The sequence below is a fragment of the Theropithecus gelada genome, chromosome 13, assembly GCF_003255815.1.
Source record: "Theropithecus gelada isolate Dixy chromosome 13, Tgel_1.0, whole genome shotgun sequence".
NCBI classification, from domain to species: domain Eukaryota; kingdom Metazoa; phylum Chordata; class Mammalia; order Primates; family Cercopithecidae; genus Theropithecus; species Theropithecus gelada.
This window is the reverse complement of record NC_037681.1, coordinates 48,946,259-48,969,615: the sequence shown is the minus strand read 5'-3', so window position 1 is coordinate 48,969,615 and position 23,357 is coordinate 48,946,259. Positions and strand designations below refer to the sequence as shown.

At 47.2% G+C, this 23,357-nt stretch overlaps 1 protein-coding gene across 2 annotated transcripts in view; it reads right to left on the bottom strand.

The window, feature by feature from the left end:
* PLB1 (phospholipase B1) overlaps positions 1 to 23,357 on the bottom strand; it is a 150,255-nt gene that overhangs the window by 60,137 nt on the left and 66,761 nt on the right. Inside the window, exons 18-25 of one of the 2 annotated variants that reach the window (XM_025353882.1) lie at positions 21,701 to 21,759; positions 19,304 to 19,377; positions 17,793 to 17,836; positions 11,613 to 11,721; positions 6,404 to 6,455; positions 4,851 to 4,931; positions 2,366 to 2,431; positions 2,001 to 2,101 (exon numbers count right to left, since the gene is read on the bottom strand). In XM_025353882.1, coding sequence (XP_025209667.1) covers positions 2,001 to 2,101; positions 2,366 to 2,431; positions 4,851 to 4,931; positions 6,404 to 6,455; positions 11,613 to 11,721; positions 17,793 to 17,836; positions 19,304 to 19,377; positions 21,701 to 21,759 — 586 coding nt within the window. The remainder of the gene's footprint in view (positions 1 to 2,000; positions 2,102 to 2,365; positions 2,432 to 4,850; positions 4,932 to 6,403; positions 6,456 to 11,612; positions 11,722 to 17,792; positions 17,837 to 19,303; positions 19,378 to 21,700; positions 21,760 to 23,357) is intronic. The other variant, XM_025353883.1, reaches the window with a different exon arrangement.

The following is a 23,357-nucleotide window of genomic DNA, read 5'->3' as shown; positions in this document are numbered from 1 at the left end:
AGTCATCCAGCAAACAGCAGCTGAGCCCCTACACCGTGCTAGCAGTGACTCAGACTGAGTTCACAGGCTGTGGGGGAGAGAGGCATATGAAGAATTACCATGTGATGTGCTCAGGGCTGGGATGGGGACCTGTACTGAGTAACACAGCTGGGGGGCAGGGTAGGGGAGCACAGCCTTAGTGACCTCGGCTAACAGTCCAGAGGAGAACTTGCAGGAAGGAAGGCTGTGGGAAACGTTCATGCTTCACTTAGAGAAACGTCTTATTCCTGACCGTCCTGGAGATGTGTGATACAGGCTGGGTCTCCCTTATCTGAAATGCTTTAAGCCAGAAGCATCTCAGAATTTTTTTTTTTTTGGATTTTGGAATATTTGCATTACCCTATGGCTATCGTTTTCAGTGACATCTTTACAACACAGAGAATGAGCAAAAACTAGGTGCGTAATGCATGCAGGTCTTAGCCCCACATGAGCCCTCGTGGGGAACCTGCTGTTGGAGTATCCAGCCTGCACATGGGCCATTTTGCTACCCTTTGTGGGCATGCTTGAGCCACAGGATCTGGGCATGCCCAGAAAAGATAGTGCATCGCAGCTGAAGGGGGCTTTTCGGGGCTGCTGAGTAAACTGCGTGCTGTGCACCTGTGTTTTGACTACAACCTGTCACACGAGGTCAGGTGTGGAATTTTCCCCTTGTGGTGTCATGTTAGCATTTTAAAAGTTTTAGATTTTGGGTCGGGCGTGGTGGCTCATGCCTGTAATCCCAGCACTCTGGGAGGCCGAGGAGGGTGGATCACCTGAGATCAGGAGTTTGGGACCAGCTTGGCCAACATGGTAAAACCCGTCTCTACTAAAAATACAAAAATTAGCTGGGCGTGGTGGTACACCTGTAATCCCAGCTACTCAGGAGGCTGAGGTGGGAGAATTGCTTGAACCTGGGAGGTGGAGGCTGCAGTGGGCTGAGATCGCACCACTGTACTCCAGCCTGGGTGACAGAGTGAGACCTTGTTTCAAAAAAAAAAAAAAAAGTTTTGGATTTTGCAGCATTTCAGATTTCAGATTTTCAGATGAGGGATGCTCAGCCTGTATTAGATGGGGAAGCCAGCTCTGTCTGGCTCTGGAGGCTGAGGGGTGAAGACGTCCTCTCAGGCAGCTTCTCAGGACCAGTGCTTTCTACTCTCTGGGGAGGACTCTATCCTCTGGACCCTGCTGATTCTGGTTTGACCTCCTTCTCTGGCTAGTGACAGTGGCACTGTATCTGTGAATGCTTTACGTGGAACACCCATACCAACCAGAGGCACCCCTGTCCTAGAGATGGGCCTCTAGGAGGGGACAGGTCAGCTCTGGACACACTTGGAAGCAGGTACCAGCAGTGGCCTGGGCGGTCCCCAGGCCTCGCCCACACAGCTTGACTCCATTCCTAGCGTTTACTCTTCCCTCTGGAGGCCTGAAGGGTGCCTTGTGGCTGCCATGGCAACAGAGGCGGGGTGCAGGGGTAGTTCCCCATGCACACCCTGAGGTGGGCTGAGGCCTATACCAGGGTGGAAAAATCCTGGGATATCCTCCCCTTAGGCCTTTCCAGGTTAGAAGATGGGGTGGTCATAGCCCTTTCACACTTCGGCCCTTGGGTTTTCTTTTTTTTTTTTTTGAGACGGAGTCTGACTCTGTCACCCGGGCTGGAGTGCAGTGGCTGGATCTCAGCTCACCGCCTCCCTGGTTCACGCCATTCTCCTGCCTCAGCCTCCCGAGTAGCTGGGACTACAGGCGGCCGCCACCACGCCCGGCTAGTTTTTTGTATTTTTTAGTAGAGATGGGGTTTCACCGTGTTAGCCAGGATGGTCTCGATCTCCTGACCTCGTGATCCACCCGTCTCAGCCAAAGTGCTGGGATTACAGGCTTGAGCCACTGCGCCCGGCCTGGCCTTTGGGTTTTCTAAGGAATTTGCTAAGGGTGCCACTGCCCTCAGCAGTGAGGATTCTTAGCAGAATTGGGGAGAAGTGTCTGACCTAAGGATCATCCTTGGGCAGTAGACTTTCTTCTCCTGGTACAGCTCTCTCAGGTTGACGATCTCAAGCACCGTCACCAGGTTCACAAATGCCCGAGGAACCTGAGAAAAGGCAAAAATCAGTCACCAAGAGGAAGAGGATGAGGCTGGGCAGCTCCAGGCTCTCACCTGGGTTTGGGACCTGCCCTTCCTGCTGAAGTTTCAGGTCTAGGGACTTCCATCTGCCCCCATCCACTTCCTCCAACTGTCCCTGCTCCCCATCTATGCATCTGGGCTGGGATCCACAACAAAGGTGACCTGCCTGGGAGGTCTCAGCAGGACGCCAGAGCTTCCTCTAGGCTAGGTCTCACCGCCTAGCCTCCATACCTCGGCGTGGAGGATGTCCAGGGCCTTCCCAATGTTGTCTGTGAAGTTCTGGGGAGAATAGTGGACCTGCAGGAAGAGAATTGTCCATTGAACACCATTTGTCACCAAATCTCTCTACAGAACCGGGCTACTTTCTCTCTTGGGTCCTTCTTTTTTTTTTTTCTTTCTTTCTGTTTTTGAGACATGGTCTCACTCTGCCTTCTGGGCTGGAGTGCAGTGGCATGATCACAGCTCACTGCAATCTTCACCTCCTGGGCTCAAGCAATCCTCCCACCTCAGCCTCCCAAGTAGCTGGGACCACGGATACATGACATCACACTTGGCTAATTTTTGTTTTTTTGTTTTTTTTGTTTTTTGGTAGAGATGGGGTTTCACCATGTTGCCCAGGCTGGTCCTGGGCTCAAGTGATCCATCCATCTCGGTCTCCCAAAGTGCTGGGATTACAGGTGTGAGCCACTGCACCTGGCCAGAGTCCTCTTCTTTCTGTATTCAGTCACAGTGGGCAATATTGAAATGCAGTGTTTGTCTTTGGGGCCCCAGCCTCGACACCAGCCCCACGATTTGGGGCCCCAGCCTCGACACCAGCCTCAGGTTTGCCATGGCTGTGGCCCTCAGGGAAATGTCATTTTTCTTTTTGTTTTGTTTTGTTTGTTTTTTTGCGTGGAGCTCTGGACCTACTCCATATCCACTAGCTGTAGAGCCAGAGCATCACATCTCTGGGCCCCTCTAACACAGGGATGTCAGAGCAGATGACCTCTAAGATCTCCTGCAACCTGAGCAGCCTCTGTCCTATGGCCCGATCTCTTTTGCTTGGATCCTCAGTGTCTGGGGCTACTGAGCGCACCCTACATGTATGAAAGCACACCCTACACAAATCAAAGCAATAACGGGAGGGGAAGAGGGGAAGAGGGTCCTGTGAAACACCCACCACACCAAGCCTCAACACATTTTAACTGTTTCTCCTGATCTCGATATTTGCAGTTTTAAAGCTTTCTCACAGTGGAACTCTTTCTCTGATTGAAATCTAAACAAAAGCCCTGCTGTATGGAACATACCAAAGCTGTGTCACTTCACGTGAGCAGGGGAGGGGCCCAGCGTCCCACCTCCCCATGGGCCACCAGCAGCCCCAAGGCTCCCCTCTGGGCCTTTAAGATCACAGCTTGAAAACTCCTCTGACTCCTGGTGACTTTGATGCCAGGAAAGTGGGTTGTGAGGGGCCTGGGGGCCGGGGCGTCCCTCCAGGTAGGTGCTTACGGGCCACAGCAAGACCACTACTTCCTAAACCTGACTCTGCTGGTCCCCTATCTGCCTGACAAACCTCCTCATCTTCAAGCTCCAGCTGGAAAGTCTCCTGCTCTGTGTAAATCTCTCCAACAACCCCCGCTTCCCCACACACCAGTCTCCGACAACCCCCGCTTCCCCACACACCAGTCTCCGACAACCCCCGCTTCTCCACACACCAGGGTCCCACAGCAACTTTGCTTTGTTTTTTGAGATGGAGTCTCACTTTGTCACCCAGGCTGGAGTGCAGTGGCGTGATCTCAGCTCACTGCAACCTCTGCCACCTGGGTTCAAGCGATTCTTCTGCCTCACCCTCCCAAGTAACTGGGACTACAGGCACTCGCCATTATGACTGGCTAATTTTTGTATTTTTGTAGAGATGGGGTTTCACCATGTTGGCCAGGCTGGTCTCGAACTCCTGACCTCAGGTAATCTGTCTGCCTCGGCCTCCCAAAGTGCTGGGATTACAGGTGTGAGCCACCACGCCAGCCAACTTTGCTTTTAGACCTCCCTTCTGTGTGCAACCCTACAACCACATCCTGATGTCTGCCTTGTGCAGGATGAATTGCCCATGTCTCTCTCCGCTGGCAGTGCGAGTTCCTGAGGACAGGGCCTGTGTTTCCTTTGCCACTGCTTTGCTCCTGGCATAGGCGTGGGTGGGAGACTAGTGGGTATGCCCTGTCAGGCTTCTATCAGCTCAGAGACTGAGGTTCCAGGAGGACATGCAGCATCCATGGAGCAGCAGCCTTGATCTTGGGTTTCCCACCGACCCAGAATGACGTGGCTCTGAAGCTCACCCAAATGCCTGCAGGAACTCGACCTTTCCATACAAGCAACAGCACAAAGGTGGAGAGGGCAAGGCCGCTGGAGACTGGGGAAAGGAGCTAACCTGTGACTCTCTGTGAACACAGGAAAGATTTTTCTAGTCAATGGGTGTTTTCTTGGTTTCTAGAATGATATGATCAAGCTCCCTTGATAGGAAACTTAATCAGGATCAATCTTATAACCAATCCTGCTTGTCCAGCTGAACGGCTCCCTGGAGGTGAATGCCTTCTCAGTCTCAGGGTTCATCCCAGGCTGGATCCAAGACAAACCACGAGCCTGAGTCCCAACTTAGCTGTACTGCTCCCGGGCAGAGCAAGTGACCGGGCTGTGAAAATCCTTCTCTGGGGGTGAGTCCTGAGTAAAGGGCCTGCAGACCTACCGGATCACTGCAGAAATCACAGAGGTCATTGCCGCCTATAAACAGGGTTATTATCTTCCAGTCTTCCTGAAAGTGTATCCTCTGAAATGAAGAAGAAACACACAATCAAGCACCTTGTCCCACAGTCAAGCCAAGGAAAACACTTTTCTAGTGCTTGACACTAGAAAAGATGGGTCCTCACACACTAGAGTCTCATGGACTTTCGAATGTTCTGTTCCTTGGTTTTGGGCTCCTGAGATCATAGGTGCTAATGGTTCATTATTTTAGGTGGAATCACTGAACTTCCATGTGGCTCTGCCCACACACAAAAGCACACACGTCACAGTTTCCACGTGTCCTGGTGGGAGTGGATACAGATGTCCTCTGAGCTCTGTTCCTCCATCTCCAGCATAGCAAGGAAGTGGGGAGGGGATAAGGAAGCTGGTCTTGGCCATGGGACAGGAACGTTTGTTCCAGAATCTTCTAGAAATCCTGAATTCTAATTTTGCCTTAACAGAGAAAGGACCACCTTTCATTAAGAGGGAGCTCTCCAAATTTGGAGTACTCACACTGGTGACTAGCTCTGCCTATGAACTAGTCAAGCCAGAGAGGATGGGTAGAGTAAGGTGGCAGCTCTAAGCACAAGCTCTGAAAAGATTTTGCCACCTCTGGTATCTGTCTCCTCCAAGGAGGACCTGGAGAAGTACGTGAAGTCACAGGGCTGTGTGGAGAGGGTACAGCCATACACATTCCATAAACTATGGCCCCAGGGCAACCACGGCCCTTCAAGCCTCTTATATTGCCCCAGGCCTACATAGCTTTACTTCTCTGATCTGCACTTCCAAAAGAGGGTGGAAGGAGGAAGGTGAGAACAAGATCCAGAAAAGTTTGACATTAAGGGTAGAAATACCCTGAAAATATCCCAGTAATAGACTTTGTTGTACATTAAATTATATATAACATAATTCATCCTAATCTTCCTTTTTATTTTACCCACCTAGAAACCCCTGCAAACAGCCTCTGAATTGAGACCCATGCTTTCCTTTGAGGGAGAGCCTCATATTCATCTCTCAGAACCCTGGTCAAACATCTCCTCTACTTTTATTTTCTGGTACTGCTCCTTGCAGACCAGGGCTCTCCCATAGGCCATGTGCCCAGAATAACAGCCAAAATCTCCTTCTCAAGCCTTCCCTGACCATCCTAAGCAGAGGGGCCGGTCCCTTCTGCGCCCCACCCTGTCTTACACAAAACCCTTTTGATGCAGCACGTGGCAACTGTTCTATAATTTGATTCTTCACATTGGTCTCCTCTTCCAAGCTCCTTGAGGACGGGACTGTGTTGTATTCTTTCATGTATCTTCAGCCCCAGGCTGATGCCTGACTCACAATAGATGTTTAATTTCAACAGCCGACTGACTGAACAAACAGGAATCACCTTTCCAGAGGAGCAGCGTTTTAGGCTTCAGATGTGTCTGCTAGAAACCCACGCCAGGCTCCCAACCACCCCTCAATCCACAGCTGATCTTTTCTGTGTCCACGGATTTCTCTTGTCTACTTCCCATCCCAGGGACTCACCGTGTCATTCTTCATCAGGTCCACCAGCCTCCTGGCCTGGACAGGTAAATCCCTGCGGACACATACCAGAGGAAGTGCTGTGAGGAGTGGGGACTGGCAGGGGCTCTTAGCAGAGAGAACAGCAATCAAATGCACAGTGGAGGAAGGCCCAGGGTGGGCCTCCTGCGGGAAAATGGACTGAAGGCCATGTCACAAAGCTCCTTCCCCAGTCGTGCTTCACTGTGGGGGTGTTGGGTGGTGACTGTGCTTGGGAAGGCCAGAGCACTGCACATAGGAGGGGGTGACTCTCAGTGTGACTATTTCTTTTTCTTCCCCTCCCCCCCCGAAATGAAGTCTCGCTCTGTCGCCCAGGCTGGAGTGCAGTGGCACAATCTCAGCTCACAGCAACATCTGCCTCCTGGGTTCAAGCAATTCTCCTGATTCAGCCTCCCAAGTAGCTGAGATTACAGCCATGTGTCACCATGCCCAGCTAATTTTTGTATTTTTAGTGGAGACGGGGTTTCCTTTTTTTTTTTTTTTTTGAGACGGAGTCTCGCTCTGTAGCCCAGGCTGGAGTTCTGTGGCCGGATCTCAGCTCACTGCAAGCTCCGCCTCCCGGGTTCACGCCATTCTCCTGCCTCAGCCTCCCGAGTAGCTGGGACTACAGACGCCCGCCACCTCGCCCGGCTAGTTTTTTGTATTTTTTTTTTTTTAGTAGAGACGGGGTTTCACCGTGTTAGCCAGGATGGTCTTGATCTCCTGACCTTGTGATCCGCCCGTCTCGGCCTCCCAAAGTGCTGGGATTACAGGCTTGAGCCACCGCGCCCGGCCGGAGACGGGGTTTCACCATGTTGGCCAGGCTGATCCCAAACTCCTGACCTCACGATCCATCGCCTTGGCCTCCCAAAGTGCTGCGATTCCAGGCGTGAGCCGCCGCGCCCGACCAGTGTGACTATTTTCTGATTGGCATATTTGGTATGGTGTACTTTTCTTTTCCTTCCAAGCCAGGCTTGTTCAGGGCAAACAGAAGGTTTGCCTGTGAATATTTCACATCATGTACATGTCATGGCACCCCCCATTTTGGCAGGTGCCATGGTCTAAGCCCTCCTACCCTTAAGATGATGTAGTCTAGTCAGATGCACCTGGGTTGGACACTTAAGTGCCTCTTGCTAACTGTGTGAAAGTGACTCTAATTCTCAGTTCAAAAAGACCGCAAAATGGAGACAAGCTCACTGATCTTGGACGGTCATTGGGAGCAGCAGATGGGAGCCACTGCTGGTGCCAGACTGCCAGGGTTTGAATCCTGGTTCCACAAATGACCAGCTCTGAGACCTTGGCCGACTACTTGATCCTGCAAACCCTCAGTTTTTCCCTTTGGGAAACGGGGATGGTAACATACCTTCCTCTCAGAGCTGTTGGGGAAATTAAATGAGGTACCATATAAAGAACTTACGACAGTGCTTGACACATAGTATGCAACCACTGAGTTATTTCTGCCATCATTCCCACCATCATCATTGACAAAGTCCCTGGCACAGGACTTAGCAGGAAACATTAGTGGTCATCCTCTTCCCCTCTTATCTATTTGCCCTCCTGGCCTGATGTGAGTCAAAGTACACTAGGTATTTGGTTACCTGGATGGGGACTTCACGTAAGTCACTTAACCTTTTTGAGCCTTGATTTCCTCATCTGTAAATCTGAAGTTATCAGAGCAGCTGCTCTGTTGATGGAACAGAGTTTGAGGATGATTACTCAACCACTCTGAAACTCTTTTTTTTTGAGACTGAGTCTTGCGCTATCACCCAGGTTGTAGTGCAATGGCGTGATCTCAGTTCACTGCAACCTCCACCTCCCAGGTTCAAGCGATTCTCATGCCTCAGCCTCCCAAGTAACTGGAATTACAGGCACCCGCCACCACACTCGGCTAATTTTTGTATTTTTCGTAGAGACGGGATTTCACTATGTTGGCCAGGCTGATCTCGAACTCCTGACCTCAAGTAATCTGCCCACCTCGGCCTCCCAAAATGCTGGGATTATATGCGTGAGCCACTGTGCCTGGCCGAAGCTCAAGTTTATCATTGGTAAAACATGGGAGTCTGAGGTTTTGCTCTGTTCATCTCATGGTTATTGTGCAGACTACAGGGATGATAAATGTGAGGGTGCCTTGTAAATGGTGCACTGCTGTATCCGCATGATAGCTATTGTCAGACCTGGAATAAAGCCTGCAGGGCACAAGGCCAGACTATGTGGTCAAGTCGATGCATTTGTTCAGGCCATGTGGCCTCTCTGTGCTATAGTTTCTTCTATTGTAATACAGGAATCATAACCCCCAACTTTTCCCTGCCACCCAGGATGTGCTTGGATTGCTTGCAGGAGAGCCCCAAGTCCTCTGGCAAAGCAAGGACAGAAACCCAGGGCCAAATGAATCACATTCATTCTGGTTACTTTTACGCTCTTGACTCTAAGGTTTCATTCTTGGATGCCTCCCTGACCTAATCATGCTTACAACTGTCTTTCCTCTTATACTACCAGCCCACATATGCTTGGAAAAAGCAAGATGATGGTACTATTAAAGCAGTAAACCTGTAGCCTTTTAACTCTATCACCATCAAAAGGAAAAGAAAGCCCCAGAATTCATCATAAAACCTATTGGGCCTTCTGGATGCTGTGGCTCACACCTGTAATCCCAGCACTTTGGGAGGCCAAGGCGGGCAGATCATGAGGTCAGGAAATCGAGACCATCCTGGCTAACACGGTGAAACCGTCTCTACTAAACATACAAAAAATGTGCTCATAGTCCCAGCTACTCAGGAGGGTGAGGCAGGAGAATCACTTGAACCTGGGAGGCAGAGGTTGCAGGGAGCCGAGATCGTGCCACTGCACTCCAGCCTGGGCAACAGAGTGAGACTCTGTCTCAGACAAACAAACTAAACCTATTGGAGTTTGTGTTACTCATTACTTTGGATACTGTGTCACCTTTCCTACTGGTGATGAATAAGAAAGCTACTTAGGTGGCTCATGGTCTCAGGATGGTGCTGAGAGCTGGAAGGATGTCAGGAAATCTAGGAACCAAACCACATGATTCCTAGGAACCACAATGTAGTGTGATAATTGTGATTAAACATAGGATCTAAAAAAACCAAATCATCCCATCAAAAAGTGGGCAAAGGTCATGAATGGTCAATTCTCAAAAGAAGATATACAACAAACATGAAAAAATGCTCAACATAACCAAATATCAGGGAAATGCAAATTAAAACAATAAGATACCACTTTACTCCTGCAAGAACGGTCATAATTAAAAGGTCAAAAAATAATAGATGGTGGCCTGGATATGGTGAAAGGGAACACTTTTACACTGCTGGTGGGAGTGTAAACTACTACAACAACCATGAAAAACAGTGTGGAGATTCCCTAAAGAACTGAAAGCAGAACCACCATTCGATCCAGCCATCCCACTTCTGGGTATCTACCCAAAGGAATATCAGTCGTTATATGAAAAAGACACATGCACATGCATGTTTATTGCAGCACAATTTGCAATTGCAAAGATATAGAACCAACCTAAGTGCTCATCAACCAACAAGTGGATAAAAAAAAATGTGGTCTATATACACCATGGAATACTACTCAGCCATAAAAAGGAATAAAATAATGTGCTTTGCAGCAACTTGGATGGAGCTGGAAGCCATTATTCTAAGTGAAGTAACTCAGGAATGGAAAACTAAATATTGTATGTTCTCACTTACAAGTGGGAGAGCAAAGCTATGAGGATGCAAAGGCATAAGACTGATATAATGGGCCAGGCATGGTGGCTCACGCCTGTAATCCCAGCACTTTGGGAGGCCTAGCCGGCATATCACTTGAGGTCAGGAGTTCAAGACCAGCCTGGCCAACATGGTGAAACCCCGTCTCTACTGAAAAATACAAACAAAATTTAGCCGAGAATGGTGATGTGTGCCTGTGATCCCAGCTACTTGGGAGGCTGAGGTGGGAGAATCACTTGAACCTGGGAGTGGAGGTTGCTGTGAGCTGAGATTGCACTACTATACTCCAGCCTGGGCAACAGAGCAAGACCCTGTCTCAAAAAAAAAAAAAAAAAGAATGATATAATGGACTTTGGGGACTCAGAGAGGAAGGGTGGGAGAGGTGAGGGATTAAAGATTACATACTGGGTAGAGTGGACACTGCTCAGGTGACAGGTACACCCAAATCTCAGAAATCACCACTAAAGAACTTACTCATGTAACCAAAAACTACCTGTACCCCAAAAAGTGTTGAAATAAAAATTAAAAATAAATATAAATAGTATAAAAAAGGATCTTCCAATTTATGTTTCCTTGATTAGGTATGGCATTCACTTGCTCTCTGACCAGGCAGCAAACCCAAGCAGCACTCAAGGCCCTGGAATCTTGGAGTGCAGTGGAGGGATGGGACCTAGGAACGCTGACCTGCCCACTCTTGAGGACCGGCCTGGCCATGCCCAGGGACCATGACAGTCATGGCTGTGCTCACTGATGTTTCCCCCGAGGTGGGCCCAGGGGCCACGACACAGTCACGGCTGTGCTCACTGATGTTACCCCCGAGGTGGGCCTGCCACTTGCTGCATTACTGCCAGGACCACCATTTTGACCAATGCGTGTCATGTGTCCACTATTTACAGCTCACCAGAACCTTCATATCCAACACGACATCTGAGCTTCATGACCGCCCTGTGGGAGAGGTTCCTAACCAGCCCCACCTCTTAGAGTCTGAGGCTTAGAGAGGCCAGGGAGGAAACTGAGCTTGCACTCAGGGCCTCCCCTCCCAGGGCTGGTGCTCTTCCCGGGACACTGGAAGGATGCAGAGTTTAGAGCCCGAAAGGCACAGCTGAGGAAGGGAGGGAGAGCAGGACTCTGAAACAGCAGTGACATAGCAGTGACAATTGGGATGCAGAGTGAGCCCGCTTATAACCTATGTCTTACGTGAGATTTACAGGCAGGCAAAGTAATCTGCTCAGAGCATATGCCTGGCATCAGAGTGCACTGTGACTAGTTTCTGGGGGTGGGTGTTAGGGTAGGCTCACAGATTTCTGTAACACCTCCAAGACAGCCCCGTTCAGCCTTTGGCCCTCAAACCCCTTCCCCTGACAAAGCCCTTCAACCTTCAGCCATAAACCCAGTTTAGGCCAAGCCCCTCTCTGGTCCCCAGAGGACCCGTGCTGTTCACCGCCCCCGTCACCCCAGCTCACTTAGCTCGGCCTCCTGCCACAGCCTGGTTTAAGAAGGCATTAGAACTGGTTTCTTTCCCAGTGCCAACAGAGAAGCCCTTCAGGGAAGGGTTGAATTCCCGGAGGATGTCTGCAAATACAAGGAAAAGACATGCTTAGTGACTACTGCAAAGCAATCTTCAAATTCCTTTGATAAGCACCAGTGGGTGTTAGGGAGCAGAGTCCCCACTCCACAGCCCCTACTCTTACCCCAACCTTCGTTCAGCATGGGAAGAAAACGTTCAGCAGGCACTAGCTTAACAACACTTAACAACAGGGCAGCACACAACAGATGTTTCATCAATTATTGCTGAGGAAATGTGAGTCTGGGTTACATGCTTTTCTCATGTAGTTTTCTTTTTTACTACATATATAGTAGCTTTATTGAAACATAATTCACTTACCACAAAATTTACCAATTTAAAGTATACAGTTCAATAACTTTTAGCATATTCACATAGTTGTACAATCATCACCATGTAATCAACTTTAGAACATTTTCATCACCCCAGAAAGAAACCCAGTACCCACTAGCAGTCACTGCCCATTCCCTGCAACCTCGTGGCAATTGTGGATCTACTCTGTCTCTGTAGTCTTGCTTATTCAGGCCATTTCATGTGAATGAAATCATATAGCCCAACATACCTTTTGTGACTGGCCTCTTTCACTTAGCGTACTATTTTCAACATTCACCTATGTTGTAGCATACATCTGTACTGCATTCCTTTTTATTGTTGAATAATATTCCATAGTATGGATATACCACATTTTATTTATCCATTCTTCAGTTGATGGGGCTTTGGGGTTATTTCCACATATTGGGTATTATGAAAAATGCTGCTATGAACATTTGTGTACAAGTTTTTGTGTGGATTTCTCTTGGATATGTATCTAAGAGTAGAAAAGATATACATATCTTTTAATGTATGTATCTTTTAATGTATGTATCTGTTTAACCCTAGCCCTAACCCTGTTTAACCTTTTAAGGAACTGCCAGGACTTTCCTCAAAGGAGCTATACCATTTTTACATTCCCACCAGCAGTTTCTGAGGGCTTCAATATTTCCATATCCCCGTCAACACTTATTATCTTTCTATTACAACCATGCTAGTGGATGTGAATTGATATCTCATGGTGGTTTTGATTTGCACTGATGGCTACTGATGTTGAGCATATTTTCATGTGCTTACTAGCCACTTGTAGAAATGTTTATTCAGATCCTTTGCTCAATTTTAACTGGGTTATCATCTTATTATTGAGTTGTAACAGTTCTTTATAATTTCTAGATACGAGTTTCTTATTAGATATAGGATTGGCAAGTGTTTACTTCCACTCTTTGGGTTGTCTTTACTTTCTTTATGATATGTTATCCTTTGAAGCGCAAAATATCGATTTTTCTTTTGTCACTTGTGCTCTTAGTGGTATTTCGAAGAAGACTTTGTTTAGCTCAAGATCATAAAGATCTGCTTCTATATTTTCTTCCTAGAATTAGTTGTAGCTCTTACGTTTAGGTCTATGATTCATTTTAAGTAAATTTTTGTATAAGGTGTGAGGTAGGAGTTCAACTTCATTTTTTTGGTGTGTATCTAGTTGTTTCAGCACAATTTATTGAAAAGCCTATTCTTTCCCCCATTGGTTTTGGCATCCTTGCTGAAAATGAGTTAACCATCAATATGAGAGTTTAATTTCTGACTCTCAATCTTAGTCCATTGTTTGATATGTCTATCTTTATGCTAGTACCACGTGTCTTGATTACTATAGCTTTATAGTAAGTTTTGAAATTGGTAAGTATAAATCCTCTGAATTTGTTCTTTTCTAGATTTCTTGGGATATTCTGAGTCCCCTGAATTCCCACATGAATTTTAGGGTCAGCTTGCAAATCTCTGCCAAGGAGCTACCTGGAATTTTGATAGGGATCACACTGAATCCATAGATTTGGGGAGTATTATCATTTTAAGAATATTAAATCTTCTAATCCATGAATGTCAGATGTTTTTCTACTTACTTAGGTCTTTAATTTCTTTCAGCAATGTTTTGTGATCTTAAGAGTAAAAGCGATGCTCTTTTCTGGTTAAATTTATTCCTAAGTATTTTATTATTTTTGATGCTATTGTAAATGGAATTTCATTTTCATATTAATTGCTAGTATAAAGAATCACATTTTTGTATATTGATTTGTACCTTGCAATCACTGAACTCACTTATTAGCTCTAATAATTTTTAGTGGATTTCTTGGGATAGTCTCTATATAGTATCATGTCATCTTTAAATAGAAGTGGTTTTATTTCTTTATTTCCAATCCTATTACTTGTTCTTCCATTTTCTTGCCTAACTGCCATGGCCAGTGTGATGTTGAATAAAAGTGGCAAGAGCATGCATCCTTGTCTCACTCCTGATATCAGAGAGAGGGGGCAGCATTCCATCTTTCACCATTGCCTGTGATGTCAGCTGTGGGCTCTTAAAAGATACCCTTTATCAGAGTGAGGAATTTTCCTTCTATTTCTAATTTGTTGTTTTTTTACTTTATTTATTTATTTTGAGACAGTTTTACTCTGTCACCCAGGCTGGAGTGAAGTGGCGCAATCTCAACTCACTGCAACCTCTGCCTCCCAGGCTCAAGCGATTCTTGTGCCTCAGCCTCCCAAGTAGCTGGGATTACAGGCACCTGCTACCACACCCGACTAACTTTTGTGTTTTTAGTGGAGACAGGGTTTCACGGTGTTGGCCAGGCTAGTCTCTAACTCCTGACCTCAAGTGATCCACCTGCCTAGGCCTCCTGAAGTGCTGGTAGTACAGGCATGAGCCACTGCACCCAGCCTTTGTTGAGTGTTTCTATCGTGAAGTGGTGTTAGATTTTTGTTAAATGCTTTTTCTGATCCATTGAGATGATCATGATGTGTGGTTTTTGTCTTTTATCCTATTGACATAGAATATTACATTAATTGATTTTGAGGTTGAAAACTAACCTCATATTCCTGGGCTAATTCCACTTAGTCATGAGGTGTATATATATATATATATTTTTTTTTTTATTGCTGGATTTTGTTTGCTAGTATTTTCTGTAGGATTTCTGGGTCTACATTCATAATACTTACTGGTCATACTTTGCTTCCCTTGTGATGTCTTTGTCTTATTTTGCTATCAGGGTAAAACTCATAGAATGAGGTGTGAAGCATTCCTTCCTCTTCTGTTTTTGGGAGGAGTTTGTGAAGAACTGGTGATTGATACTAATGTTCGATAGAATTCACCAGCGAAGCCAGAGACAGCCTGGGCTTTTTTGGGTAGGAAGTTTTAAAATTATTAATTCAATCTCTTTGCTTGTTATAAATCTATTCAGATTTTCTACTTTTTATGGAGTCAATTTCAGTAGTTTGTGCCTTTCTAGGAATTTGTCCATTTCATCCAAGTTATCTGATTTATTGGCATACAACTGTTCATGGTGTTCTCTAATAACCCTTTTTATTTCTGTAAGGTTGGTAGTATCTCCTCTTTCATTCTTGATTTTGAGTCCCCCTCCCTTTTGCCAGTCTAGTTAAAGTTTTGTCAGTTTTGTTGAACTTTGCAATCTCATGCATTCTAATTGCCTTTACTAATATGGATCACACTTTTCACTTTTTCATCTTTCCAACTTGGCGAGCCCTCCTGAGAGCAGAGTCTATATACCCCAGGGCCTCATATAATGCTCAACACGTTTATGGACTGAATTAGAAATAAAGAAAAGTTCAGACAAGCTTGGAGACTTGCTCAAAGTCATGTAGCTGCTGAGAATGGCTGGTCTCTCAGCTCCAATACAAGGGCACTTGCCCCCGCTGTCTCACAATCTGCTAGGATGTGAGAAAGAAACTGGGTGGGCAGCAGCCAGGACTTTAGGGCCTCTTCCAGTAGAGTGCTTGCTAGAACCCAGTACTGCTGCAGGTTTACTCAGCACAGATGGATTGGACTCATTCCTTGAGGTTGGGGGACATTACACTAATAAATGGAAATTGCTCCGATTTCTACTCAAGAGAAGAAAGGACTGTGAAATCACCTGAGCGATTTGAAAGTGGAATGGTTTGTCCTAGGAAGTGGTAGGTTCCCTAGGAGGTAGAAGGAACTCAGCACAGCCTACCCAGCTACTTAGGAAGAATGTCATAGGGAGGAACCACACCTTGTTGCTGGTGCAGGCAGTTATCTCTGCCAGGAACATTCTCTCCCCTTTCCTTACCTGACGAATTCTCATTCTTGAAGCTCCTTTTCAGAAGACAGGGTTAATAGCCTCTATGTTTATTTTCCCCTAAGCTTTGTACACATCTATAAATATTAGTCATGTGTCTGTCTTTAGGAAGACATGCTGCCAAAGAGACTTTGGTGATGTCATTGGGGCACTGTTCTCCTATTTTCCAAGCACTCCAGCACTGGAATATTTGCTGGATTAAATTGAACAGGGGGTTGAATGGGGATTTTGTTCTGCCCTTACATTCTTATGAGTTTTCTAACACATTTCCGTATAGTTATTTCCTCATGGATTATCTATCCCCTACAATCAAATAGTCTTCACATCTCTAGCAAGAAGAGTCTAAATAGCTGGTAATCCATTTCTGGGCTAAGTGTGCCAGGGGAGTCATCCACCTGAGGGGTGACATTGTCTCAATCCTTTGTAAATTACTTTGGGGAAAGACGTGAAGCCAAATAATATCCAATTATCTTGTCCATTATACGAGCATAGAAGTAGAGAGCCCAGAAAGCTGTTGTATGCAGTGGGCCATCCCACAGCCAAGTTCATCACACTCACAAAAGCACCCTGAACCATCTCCTAGCAATAGAGGAACTGATTTATAGCTCACATATGTAGACCTAGATATAAAGAAGGCAAGGAGTGCTTGTGGCACAGAACCCTGTCTACCTAAATTCAACAGGATTTACAAATAACCAAAACAGGTAATGTGAAGTCTGCTCAGCTCTGCTCTGCCTATGTGGAGATTAAGCTATGATGTCCCCCTCATCCAAGTCTTGGTGGCTTCAAGTTCAAGTTGTTAGCTTCTAAAGATATATTACAAAGGGATATGTACCAGGGAAGTAAATGAGAATGGGACCAATTAAATTCCTCCCAGACAAAATTATCAGCCAGAAGATTCCAGGAAAAGAATTCAATTTAAACATGTATGGCTTGCATACTTAAGAACAAGCACGGAGATGTGTATGCACTGGGGAGAATTTTAAAAAGATGATAAGACCAGACCCTTCAGAGAATATAGTCAGTCATTCCGCCTGTAATCCCAGCACTTTGGGAGGCCAAGGCGGGTGGATCACTAAGTCAGGAAATTGAGACCATCCTGGCCAACATAGTGAAACCCTGTCTCTACTAAAAATACAAAAATTAGCCGGGCATGGTGGCGGACGCCTGTAGTCCCAGCTACTCGGGAGGCTGAGGCAGGAGAATGGCGTGAGCCAGGGAGGTGGAGGTTGCAGTGAGCCGAGATGGCGTCACTGCACTCTAGCCTGGCAATAGAGCAAGACTCCGTCTCAAAAAAAAAAAAAAATAAAGAAAAAAATCATTCCGAGCAGGTTGGTGGGAAGTAAATTAAGAAAAGTGTTGAGTCCCAAAGATGGCTGTGTCTGCACATCCTGGACAAGGTAACTTCATATCCTCCTGCGGCAAGAGCAGCAGCAGTTCCTACAGCAACTCCGCAATTCAATGTCTGTGCGCAGCTGTGCCTGCGCTCCAGGTGCCTGGATCGATGGCTCTCGCAGGGGGTTTATCTGCTCGGAAAGGCAGGTGCCGCACACCCTGGTTTCCTTTTCTTCTTTCTTGAATCACTTTTCTTTATTCTCTCTAACCTCATGCCAGATTATTGAATCACTTTTTAATGACTTGCACTAAGACGTGATCTGAGCTCTTTTTTTCCCCGCTTTACTTTCTTCCTTCCTTGGTCAAAGACAATTTCTTTTTGACACCTCCCCGCCCCCGGCCTCCAAGCCTCGAACCCCGCTCCGCCCCCAACTCCAAGGCTTCCGTCACTATCGGAAGCGGAGCTGGGAGTCTCGGGAGGCAGCGCCCCCTGGTGAATTTAGTGGGCTCCTGCAGCCGGCGTTCCTCCCGAGGCCGGCGCCACCTGCCGGGGGAGCGGGAAGCATGCAGGGGCCGCCCCAAACCAAACAGCCCGGCCGCCGCCTAGTACTCACTCGCCAGGGTGGTAACGGTGCTGACGCTCTCATCTCCGCCGACGCTGTATTGTGGGTCCAAGAAAGAAAATGAAGGGTTAAAAATGCCAGCCACGCCGAGACCCTTCAGACACTAGCCAGAAACGCCCATCTCCCGAGAAACAGCCGTGGGGCTTGGAGCTTGCCCTTTCCCATCACTTCAGTAGAAAAATGGAAAAAGCAAACCAGAATATGACTCCCCTCCCCATAGGCCAGCACATCAAACAACAAGCCAGCTTTAAACCGGCGGCTGATTTCCGCTGGCGCTGGGGCAGGGGAGGCAGGTGGGTTCCTTGCACCCCCGCTTTCAAAGGGGAAGTAGTCCCTCGTCTGCCAGCCCCTTTCCAACTAGCCACTGCACCGTGCATTAATATTATTGGTGTAAACGTAGTCTTAAAAACGCTGGCCCTATTTTTTCTCTTTTCTCTTCCTGCTTGGCTTGTAAAAGCTGTTTCTAAAAGGTGTCTTCTAGAAACTCAGCCATCTTCCAAGCCAATACTAAAATTCCAAGGTGATCAAAGTGAGAAGCATTTCTAGGCATGCAAATATGCAGCATTCCAGAGTGGACTGGATTCCCTGCTTTTCCACACCCCCCACCCCATTCTGTGCCACGCGTGTCTAGGAGCATCTAAAAGGTTCTCCAAATGTTTGGGTTTTAACTGTGCAGCAACGTGAGGAAGGATGCCAGAGAGTCGGCACTGAGGTTAAAGCAGGTGTCAGATGGAGATGCCAGATTCCAGGTGAGGAAACACCAAGCCTTCCCGGGCTTGCAGCAGAGGTTTGATCGCATGCAGAGCAGAAGTAAGCCTGCCCAAAGTGATACATGAGAAGGGAATGCACTGGTAGGGGCCAGCAAGTATCTGCTCTGCTTCGTGATCTTTTACCTTCTGGCTCTGTGATCTTGGTCAGGTTACTTGCCCTCTCTGAGCCTTGTTTCCTCATCTGTAAAATAAACGCCCTATAACAACAATGCTAACTACCAGATACTTACTTTGTGTCAAGCAGTGTGCTGGACACTTAAATTCTTTCTAGTCCTCAGACAGTGCTCAGGTAGTAGCATTGTTTCTGCATCAGAGATGAGGAGAGAGGCTCAGAGAGGTTAGGGAACTTGCCCAAGGTTACATCCAGCTGGGTAGCTAGGGCTCAGTTACAACTCTGGTTCCAAAGGCAATGATCTGTGCATCACTCAGGCCACTGCCTCCTTCTGAGATTATATCGCAGAGGGAGAAATGGAAGCCAGAGAAGCATTTCCAACCCAAACATTTATGTAGTTTGTCTCCTAGACTTGGCTCAAGGCTCAGCTACTGTTCTGGGCAATGTAGTGGTTTGAGAAGGCTGGTGAACACCTTTTTCAAATTAAACCTAGAAGTTGGTCATAGAAAAGAACAAAGCAGCCCACCCCCTGCTTAAGGTGTTGTTTTCTAGAATGCTCAGGGGGTTTCCCTTGCTCTGCAATGAAGGGGTCCTTGGGGCCTTGCCACTCCCTCACTCACCTCCAGGACAGGCCTCGGTACTGAGTCAAGACGTCCAAGATGTTTCCAGGTGTGGACCCAGCCCCATTGCCTGCCTAAGAGAGAACGACGAGGGGGTGAGTTTCTTTGCTTTCCCCAGTGGCCCATCTCTGCCTGCCTGCCAAAAGGTCTATGTTCTTATGCTGGCCAGGACCGCCTGGGCACTCTCTGGGATCTAGGGTCTAGATGGCACCATATCTCCATATGCATCCTGCCTTTTCAGAGGTGAGTGAGAGCGCCCACTGGGAAGGCCTGGTGCTGTTCACAGCTCTGCTTCATTCTAAGAAACCCTGCCTAGGGCAAGACCAAGTGAAACTTGTCTAGCAAAAGTGCTCTTGAAATTAGACTGTATCTTTTCAAAAGGATACATTTCAGGGTGTTGTTTTTCTCATTTTTTAAAAGCTGTGAAGTATATCATAAAAGGAAATATATCATTATCCTTTTATACCAATATCTCTCACCTATGCACAGTTTAAAATGTAGTAATAAAATGAAATCCCACGTAGCCATCATCAGCTGAAGAAAGCACAATGTGGACCCTCTTCAGGTGCATGTCCCTTGCCTAAAGCACGTTGTTTCTGAGCATTTGGAAGAGCATGCCGAGACAGGCCTCCTAGGCAGTTGGGGGTGAAGTCTGGTCTCCACAAGAGGCCCCCAGGTGTGATCCCTGCTCTCTGGTGCCCAGTTCCTTTGCTACTTGCCAGGCAGGTTCACACCCAAAGTGCTGCCTCCCTAGGAACCCCTGAACAGCTGTGCTGAGATGTGATGACCCCCTGTCCTGAGAGTATCTTCGAGGAGACCAGGGAATTGGGAGGAGGTGATGCCAGGCCCTGCCAGGCAGGAAGAGGTTGGGATAAGCAGTACATGAAGCCGCTAAGGCCCAGTCTGCCCGTCCTTCCTGGGAGGTTATGAGCAGTCAGGCCTTTGGGGTGAAGAGTGGCTGAGGGGCCATGGAGGAGGCTGTCACAGCACAGGGATAGGGCCCTGGACTTAGGGTCAGGATCCCTGAGTTCTGATCCTGACTCAAGCACTTACAAGCTGTGTGGCCTGAGGCACTTCACCTTGCCCAGCTTCATTCACCTTCTTACTGATTTAGAGACACGGCCTTGCTCTGTTGTCCAGCCTGGAGTGCAGTTTGCACCATCATGGCTCATTGCAGCCTCGAAATCCTGAGCTGAAGTGATCTTCTAGCCCCAGCCATTCAAGTAGCTGGGACTATAGGCATGCATCACTAGGCTTAATTTTTTTTCTTTTTTGGTAGAAATTGGGTCTTGCTATGTTGCCTAGGCTCATCTTGACCCCCTGGCCTCAAGTGATCCTTTTGCCCTGGCCTCCTAAAGTGCTGGGATTACAGATGTAAGCCACTATGCCTAGCTATTTTTTTTTTTTTCATTTTTGTAGAGATGGAGTCTTGCTATGTTGCCCAGGCTGGTGTTGACCTCTTGGCCTCAAGTGATCCTCCCACCCTGGCCTCCTAAAGTCCTGGGATTATAGATGTGAGCCACTGGGCCCAGACTTTATTGGTCGAATTTAAAGAAAGTCATACCTCACAGGATTTTGTCATGAAGATACATCCCACTGAGTGGGACGATATCACTGTGATAGACCATAGACATGAGAGGTGTCAGCTTGTTCTTGGGGAGGATTCAGCTGGAGACCCTCTATTCTACTGGCCCAGGGAATAGCAGCTGGACTCTGATGAGAGGCTGTTGAATGGAAGCTGTGTCTAGGAACCTCTGGGATCCCCAGCCCCCAGGCTCTCAAAAGGCCTGATTCTGCTTTTCATGGATAGTGCTTTGCAGGATCTGAGATGTCACCCTGGGGCAGATGCAGAGGTGGGTTTGGAACATCTCTGGCCTATCTGCCTCTTCCACAGACTCCCGTCTTCCCACCCTCCCCAACCTCCCTGCCCCCATTAGCACTTGCTCCTGTCTCATCATCTCTTCACCCCTCATCCTGGTACCTTCCCTTAGCTTTTCTACATGGACAAAACCAAGCACTGGATCCTTGGAGGAGTTAGTTCTACAGCATGGTCTGGAGATCTTATCCATCCTGCCCCACTGCTGACCAGCTGTGTGACTTGGGGTGGGTCACTCCTGTCACCCACACTCCCTCTGGGGTCCTTCCACTTCCTGCTCTTTCCTTCATCTCAGCATTGGGGAGGAAGATGAGACCAGAAGGGAGGTGGGAAACCATGATGGGAAGGGAATGCTGTTGAATACCAGGGTGGGTCAGACAATGGAGAGATGGAGATCAGGACCCGAGATGGCAGCATCTAAAAGCCAGGAGTGAGACCTTCTCTCTCCATTTTCCTCTTCAGGTTCTCATATTAGTCAAAATCTTTTCCCCTCCTGCCCCTTTGGCATCAGGGTCACTTACCGTGAGAGAGTCACCCAGGGCTCCAATTACGTTGATGTCAGCCGGCTTCAGCCTATGAACTAAGAATATAAGCAGGAGTGAGTGGAAAATGGGGCTTCCAGGAAAGCACTGGACCCATCGACTCTGAAACAAAGGAATAACTTCTAGGATAATGAAGAAAAAGTCAGTTTTTACCACCAAGACACCTCGGATAAAAGACAGGAAAAACCCATGCTTGTCAATGGGCTCTGCAGTGCCAGCCGTGGAGTCTGACTGCTGGCTTCCTCTCTGGGGCACCTGGACACCGGAACAGCAAGCTTAAAGGTGGATCCTGCTTTAAGTGGGGAGCTGTGTTCACATTTGGTGAGACCAGATGCTACAAGGCGAGTGGTGGCAGGCCCTTGGCAAGGTGATTTGGGAGAAGGGAAGGAATTGCCATGGAAATGCAACCAATACTTAATCTATTCTAGGATCTGATGATATTTGGGATAAAATATTACATCATCCTATCAAAATCAGTTCAGTTTCTCTAAAGTGAAAAGGAAATACTTTTATGCCACTGACTTTTTTTTTTTTTTTTTTTTTTTTGAGACGCAGTCTCGCTTTGTCGCCCAGGCTGGAGTGCAGTGGTGCGATCTTGGCTTACTGCAACCTCCACCTGCCAGGTTCAAGCTGTTCTCCTGCCTCAGCCTCCTGAGTAGCTGGGACTATAGGCATGCATCACCACACCTGGCTAATTTTTGTATTTTTAGTAGAGACGGGGTTTCACCGTGTTGACCAGGATGGTCTCAATCTCCTGACCTTGTGATCCACTCGGCTCAGCCTCCCAAAGTGCTGGGATTACAGGCAAGAGCCAATGCACCCAGCTGACTGTTTTTTAATTGAGATGAAATTCACAAAACTAAAATTAACCATTTAAAAAGTGAACAGTTCAGTGGCATTTAGTACGTCCACAATGTTGTGCAACTATCACCTCTATCTAGCTTTGAAACATTTTCATTACCCCAAAAGGAGACCCTATACCCATTAAGTGGTCACCTCCATTTCTCCCTCCTCCCAGTCCCTGGTAACCAATACCCTGCTTTCTACCTCTATGGATTTATCTATTCTGGATATTTCATGTACATAGAATCATATAATATGTGACTTTTTATATTTGGCTTCTTCTATTTTGCATAATGTCTTCAAGGTTCAATTATGTTATAACATGTATTAATACATTCGTTTTATTTTTATGTTTTGAGACAAAGTCTTACTCTGTCACCTAGGTTGGAGTGCAGTCGCTTGTGATCATGGCTTACTGCAGCCTCGACCTCTTGGGCTCAAGTGATCCTCCCACCTCAGCCTCCTGAGTAGCTGGGATTATAAGTGTATACCACCATGCCCAGCCAATTTTTTTATTTTTTGTAGAGAGAGAGAGTCTCCCTATGTTGCCCAGGCTGGTCTCGAACTCCTGGCCTCAAGTGATCCTCCCACCTCAGCCTCCCAAAGTGCTGGGATTACAGGCATGAGCTACGGAGCCCAGCCACTTCATTCTTTTTTATTGTTGAATGATATTCCATTGTATGGATGTACCATACTTTTGTTTATCCATTCATCCATTGACAGGCATTTGGGTTGTTTCCACTTTTGGGCTATTGTGACTAGTATTGCTATAAATATCTGTGTACAAGTGTTT